Raw genomic sequence first — 7,117 nt, 5'->3', positions numbered from 1 at the left:
TTAGCAAAATGTTTAAGCACCTGAGTTTACACTAAGGTTTCTTTGAGTCGTTTAAATTTGGTTTAACATGACGCGAAACGCTTTTTTGCTCTGGGGTACGTTGTGTTTGACAAAGTTCCGTTGCCATGCCAACACACAAACTGACATGGCGTCCCTTCTAACAGACCCCTTGTTTGAAATCTCTGGACGGGGACCTGCACCCATTCAGAACTTTTATCATTTTTCTGTCACCAAGTCAGATGTAAGTAATGACAGCAATGACAAGGGCTAAATTTCATTAAAACTTTGCTTAAAAATATTTTTAAAATTTCTCTAAGAAGCCGTTTGCTTTCCCATGTAGCGACTTCGTGGCTAACTTAGCTGTAGCCAATAAACTTAAATTAGCAACTCTATCTGTTTAGCATCCTCACCTATTTGCTACTTATTAACTGCAAGTGACAACCCACAAGGTCAAACATAAGGACCGGAGATCAGAATCGGAATGGAATACGTGAAGGGACGCATACATTTTGGACTTTTAACTTAATTTGCATACGTTTACAACTTTTTCTATTTCTACTGATAAAGACCTTCCACATGGCCATTCATACTAGTCCAACAGCAATGTTGCCTGTTTTTGTTTGTTTTTTTAAGTTATTTAATTAATTAAAAAAAAAAAAATCTTGTCGTAACCGAGATGTTGAAATTGCACTTATTCTTCTTATATTAGCGTATCCAAGGGATTAAATGTGCAGTTACATTCATTTACAGTGACTGAAAGGGGAGATTCATAAAATCAAAGTGCACTGCATGTGGCTCACAATGTAAAATGTGACACTCCGGCATTAAAATGTACAGATGTCTGAATAGGTGTTGTTTTTACTGGATTGCGTTGCTTTTCTATTCAGAACACAATAGTATACAGTACAATAGAAAAAGGATTATCCCTCTTTACAACAGAACTGGCCCATGGGCCCCTCACCTAACTGTTCAATATATGTTTCTTAAGTATTTTACTCGAATTATCTTTAGAATATGTAAATACCATAGAGTTGTATATCTAAAAAAAAATGGAAAAATTGTGGTTGTAAATATCATTATCATAAGTCGTACTTTGACCTTGTATTTCCAGGTGGTATGGAGATGGTGGAAGATATCTCCAAGAATTGTGGACAGGTACTCCAAGCCAGGGGAGCTGAAGCAATCCCATGAGGACTTCTTGGATGACACTTGGCTGCACAGTAAGGCCTGATCACATAAATCTTGGTCATGTTCATTCAAGACTTTTAACAGTGGAAAAAAAAGAACACACACACAAGTCTAAATAAATAAATATCTAAAAAGATATTTGTTTGAGTGTCCCAAAAGAACTGGATTGTTTATAATGTGGAACACAGAGTAGTTATAAAACAGGTAATTTCTCTATTTTATATGTAACCCTTTTGTAAATCCTGTTGTCTATAGCCTGTTTACCAACATAAGCAAATATATTAGACAAAAAAAGCACACTCTCACCTAGTAACAAACCCCTGTCACCCTACTTACTTTTTAGCCTTTTCATCATTTTGGCTCTAAGCCATTACTCCACATTCCCAGTGTGTCACATGAATATCATACACTGTATTTACTGTATGTGAAAACAACCTTAATCCTTGTACATGATGACAAATAGAGGCTTCTTCCCAGGTGAGGTCCGCATGGTTTTCGGCCTTCGAATCTTAGAGTACGCCGCAGCTTTGTGCCGAGGCCATTATGATTATCTGGAGCACTTGCCTGATTCCTTACTTCTGCGGATAATAAATTATCTGGAGCTTGAGGATGTGGGTCAGCTGGGACGAACGTCACGCAGGTTCAGAAAGGTAAGTTTAATAGACATGCAAATAAACTTGCTGCCAAGAATAAACTGCATCATTGGATATTAAATGTGACATCTGTTTACCCTTGCACAATTTGTCCTCTGCCATTATAAATCATCAGGTCTTAAACTGAAGTTGCATTTTATTCCTATATTGTTCTAATTGTCTCTTAAGCTCAAAACACATCTTATCTTGTTACGTCTGGTCTTCAGCTGTGTGGATCAGAGGAGTTTTGGGAACAGGCGGTGCATCGGCACTGCAACACAGTTTCGGCTGAGGTGGCATCTCTGGCAGTAGAAGTTGGGTGGCGCACTGTCTTCTTCACCAACAAGCTACAGTTGCAGAAGTTGATCAGCCGCAGGAGGCTCAAGACCGAGTGGCAGGCTCCTGACTCAGACACGAAAGAAGAAGAATCTCCTGGTGAAAGCTTGGAGACAAATCAGGCGTTCTGTTCTGAGGAGGAGTCTGACCTTGACATCTGCAGTCTTAAACTTGGCACTGACACTGGCAGTAGCTTGGATTCCAGCTCTCGCTGTGATGTTGACCCTGATCCTGGTTCTGAACCACAGTTTGGCTCTGATTCAAGCAACTCTGTGACTGACCAATTCTTGGAGGGCACGAGGTATCAGGTTGAAACCCTTACTCAGAGCAGAGTACTGAGCAGTGGAGTAGGAGACTACAGTACAGATCCAGACAAGATACTGAATTAATCCTTTCATCAGATGTCCCCTAGTCATGTGGTTTAGGTTTACTGTTAAATTAATGTGCTGTTTCTGCATGTTAAGCTTTCATAAAATTAGTTGTGTGTAGTTTATCTAAAGATGTCTTCTTTCATTGATAAAATGTAAACTAATTTTTGCTTGTTTTATCTTCTGCACTTTGTTGTGCCATAACTTTTCTCACTTAGCAATTGAGCATAGTCCAAAATTGCTGTAAAATACATTGTGGAAGTATGTAGCTAATGTAAAACATTGTAGGTTGAAAATATAAATAAATTTAATCTAAAATATGCAGTTCAATTGTCTGACTAATGTCATTCAGTTACCAATTTTGAGTCTCAGAATAAACTTGCTGCTTTGTTAGGATGAGGATCAACTTTGCTCAAAGAGACGTGTTAAGTAATGATGAGGTAATTACATGATTATTCATATCTGGTAACAGCAATATGAGTCTTAACTTTAATTGGGGTAGATGCTGTCACTGAGAAAAACTAACACATTATTTTGTACCATTTTGCAGGTGATTCAAACACTTCTTTGACAATGCAGTTAAGTTAGCAATTGTCATGGGTTAGCAGTTATCCAGGAAATAAATAAATGAGCCCGATTTTATCAGCTGACATCAACTGAATTCTGTTGTACTTCAGTTTTACTGTGACCATCACATTATATATTAATGTTTATCCTGTCAGTGTTACATTCTTAACAAGGAAGAGTTGCTTCAGCCCCTGTGAGGTCACGTGGTGTTATCCAACTAGCCAGGAGACGTTTACTCGTTGCTCTCCTATTGGTTGGGGCCTACAACACTGTAAAAGGGAGGAGCTATGAAATCCTTGTCAGGTATCTGTCCAATCATGCTAGTCCTTTTTTTCCTTTTTAATTAAAGGGACACAGGCTGCTAAAGCTAATGGTCCATTCTGGGCTTGTTTTTGGGCACCTCACATGACAGAACCGGACTGTTTCTGTTTCTGTAGCTTTGGGGTCAAGTTGCAAAATGAACCAAAAGCAAGAGGACAATAATTTAGCAACTTTCCCAAATGCATCTGTGCAGATGGATGCCTGTATTTGTAACTAAAACTTGAATTGTTTTTGAGCAGGAAACCGTGGGCTCTAGATAGTTTGAGCAGGGATTAGCCAGAAGGAAGTATCAACCACCTGTGCTTCTGACCTGCAATGTGTCTTCTTAAAGGGACATTTTACTACTGTGTCTGTTCTCTTGTCTCTGCTGGTGATTCTCCAAGTCTCTGAGTCCTTTTGACTCTGACTTACAGCTTCTAGAAGTCACGTTCATTATCTTATGGAGTTCTTCCAAGTGACTCTGCTGTCTGATGGATGCGTGATTACAGAAGGGAATCTATAACTCATTTTGCTACAATCAAAGTTTCAAATCATAAAAGTTAGAACTCTTATTTAGTAATCTTCCCATTGACTCTTGAGTTCATGATGTCATTCAGACAGTTTTGTTTTAAAATTCCTCGTTTTGCAGATGAGCGCTCCTCTGATTGTTTTGCTTTCTTTAGTCTTCCTGATAAAATCATGATGAACAATCAGAGTCACAAAGTCACCCGTGTGAGACGACGCTCTGCCAGATGGTAATCTGGCGATGAACTCATTTCCTCTCTTCACCAGCAAATTCAAACATCAAACCTTTGGTTCACATGAAGTGAGTGTGTCCGAGTAGGCAAAATTCTTTGTTAACTGGTGACTGCCAGGGTCTTTGCAGACATTTGCATGGCTGTCTGTTTTTTGTGACTGCACAGACTTGTGGCAGAGACACTGCAATTCAGTGCACCAAATATGGATGGTGCGCACAGACGTATAATAGGAACGACAACTCCTCTGTGGTTTCTGCAGCTGTCTATCTGTGTCTTTGTTCACAACCGATGATGCAGTTTATGCTGCATTTTTGATAGGGTAGTTATTTGTTTCAGTCACACACATATATATCTATATATCTTTCTATTTTGACTGGATGAAAGTTAACGTTTTGAAATTTCTGTGAAATCAAAAGGCTCAAGCAATCTTCACCACCATCATCCAAAGTCAGTTCCCCCTTCTATAAGAAGTGGTCACTCTTTCTAGGGGCTTTCATCTGCCATTACCTCTACATCAGGCTGCCTTCAGTCTCCATCTAAAGCAGGCCATCCTACACCTCAGCTTTTGGTTTTTGGTCTTGAAGCTTTCTAAGAAGGAACAGAGAGAGCAACAGACCATGAAGTCTTAATATTTTAGGGTTTTCTGTATACTTCATGTGTAAGCTGTCCCAGAAAACCACATGTAACCACATAATTTCTTTAGGGATTAATAAAGTATTCTGATTCTGAAAATAAATTCCCTCCCCCCTGTATAACGTCTTTGTTTTATGGTATTCCAACCTGCTGCTCTGGGAATACTATCTATCCACTTCCTCTTTTTGTGGAGTGGTTTGAAAAGGCGGTAAGAGGATTGAGTCAGACCACGTAAAGACCACATAATGGACCATGTGGGAGACAGGATGAGAATGCTCTGCCTATCTTAACCTTTACTACCTGAGGCCAGGCTAATCATCCTAACGTTCAAGGAGCAGGCTGCTCAGAGATTAATTATGTAAACCAGAAAATTTTAAAAGTAGAGCAATGAAAATAGTAAAAATTTCTCTTATGTAGGTACTTCTGCTTTATTTTTCATTTCTCTTGCATACTTGGTTATGGCTGGTGCCATACTTATGTTTGTCTGAATGAGTTAATGAGCTCCGTGACAGTTGCATGGATCAGGAGAGATCGTTTGTAAAGTAAGTGGGAACCTACAGAGTGGCCGTGGATCTTTCAGCTTACCTTACTCTGCTTTCTCTGACCTAGTAAAAGATGAAACCTATGGTATCTTTTCATCCACTCAGGAGGCTTAAAGTACTTCACTGACACTGATCCATTTACTACATGATTGACTTTTGACTTGCTGACTACTTTAAAGTTGTCTTCAGCAGGTGGATCCCTCTATGATTTTTTTAGTTAGAGTTTAGTGAATTACCAGTGAGCGAGATCTAAGTTTAATTAAGGTTTTTTGGCACCGATTCAACTTCTGTCTTTCCTCATTTTAACTCCATACAAATTTAGATGACAAATCTACAGAAAATTTAAATTTCACTAAGGAAATGACTGTTTTTGCTGTGAGATTTCCTGCTCTGTCACACTGCTTGCTCTTTGTGGCGTTTTTGAAAAACAAAAGTTTAGAGATTGGAGATTTCAAACACTAAGCAAAGCTCTTGATCTTCTGTGGAGCACTGAGAGCTTGAGGCCATTTGAGAAAGGATTAGCTAATATTATCCAAGGTTTATTGTACTGAATTAGCCTGCATTATCATAGCTGGCTGGTAGGACTCCTGCCAACAGTAACAAAAGGAAAATACAAAACTTTTCTTTAATTTCAAGAAAAAGTTGCAACAATTAAATGAAAATGTTGACTTAATACATTTATTATACCATTTATAACATATGCATTTTATTATATGGTATAAATTATATATTTATCTGTGTTGGTATATACATATCTATGTGTGTGCACTGGAATGTAGCCTAATATATCACATTTATTGCAATTAGAAAAATATCAATGGTTGGCTAATATACATATTTGGCCTTTCCTCTCTTGTCTCTCTGTTAGGTCGCTCACACAATTAAGGTCGTATTTGTCAGGCTTTTATAAATTGACCACTACCAAGCTACTGGAGCCACACTAATCCAATCCTGTATGTTTCTGTGTTGACACATGTACACTTCCAAAGATGGGACCACTACTGATGTGTGTTTTTCTCTCTGTTGACTTTTACTCATACAGAAAGTAATTTTCATTTTACATTATATATAGCAAATAATGTATATGCTATAATTTTCAAGATTCAAAACTCAGTGTTCTAGCCTTCACATGCAACAGATTAATTTATGATGGTCTACTCCACATGTCTGTTCAACAGCTACTCAGATCAGTGAGCTATAAAATCTTATTATGGATAAATGATAACACCCTAAACACGAACTAAGTAAACATTTGGCTATTGTCTAAGAAAATAGAGTCTTGAGGTAAGCATTCTCTTGAATATCCTCAGTAGGTGTCGTTGTGACGTGCTGATCAGTGATGAATGAGGTGAATCATGAGAATGAAAGTGTGAGGGCAAAAAAAGAAGCAGACAGATTAGGAGCAAGCTCTCTAATGTATCTGCTCTGTTGAGTCTGGATGAGGGGAAAGAGAAAAAAGTAGGATGCTGATGAACTACATTGCTCAATCGTGACTCACTCTTCCCAGAGTACTTTATGCTTATTTCTGATCTTTTACTACCTCACCATTAAATGCATAGTCAACAGAACTCACTGAACTACTCAAAGGCTACTGAACACCATGAATAAATATAGAGGGCTACAAAGCCTCTTATGACAGAGCCCGCTTACGATTCCCTTTCCGTGCTCAGCATCCTTGAATAGACCACACAAAGATCCTTAAGCCAAAATCCCTCCCTGGTATTTAATTCTAAATGAGTAATTACTGGGTGTGTCAGTGTGTCTTAGGTTTGCAGGTAGGCTGGGTAAGGGAG

At 38.5% G+C, this 7,117-nt stretch overlaps 1 protein-coding gene across 1 annotated transcript; it reads left to right on the top strand.

Moving 5' to 3' along the window:
- Window positions 1-136: 136 nt before the first annotated feature.
- fbxo36b (F-box protein 36b) lies at window positions 137-2,372 on the top strand. Its single transcript, XM_031749791.2, is given in 5 exon segments — window positions 137-241; window positions 1,112-1,220; window positions 1,666-1,838; window positions 2,048-2,171; window positions 2,174-2,372. Coding segments are annotated over 5 exon segments (555 nt in total). The 5' UTR covers window positions 137-145; the 3' UTR covers window positions 2,227-2,372.
- Window positions 2,373-7,117: the final 4,745 nt, after the last annotated feature.

The sequence above is a fragment of the Oreochromis aureus genome, linkage group 18 (assembly GCF_013358895.1).
Source record: "Oreochromis aureus strain Israel breed Guangdong linkage group 18, ZZ_aureus, whole genome shotgun sequence".
NCBI classification, from domain to species: domain Eukaryota; kingdom Metazoa; phylum Chordata; class Actinopteri; order Cichliformes; family Cichlidae; genus Oreochromis; species Oreochromis aureus.
Note: the sequence above shows the minus strand (reverse complement) of the source record. Positions and strands in the feature narration are given on the sequence as shown.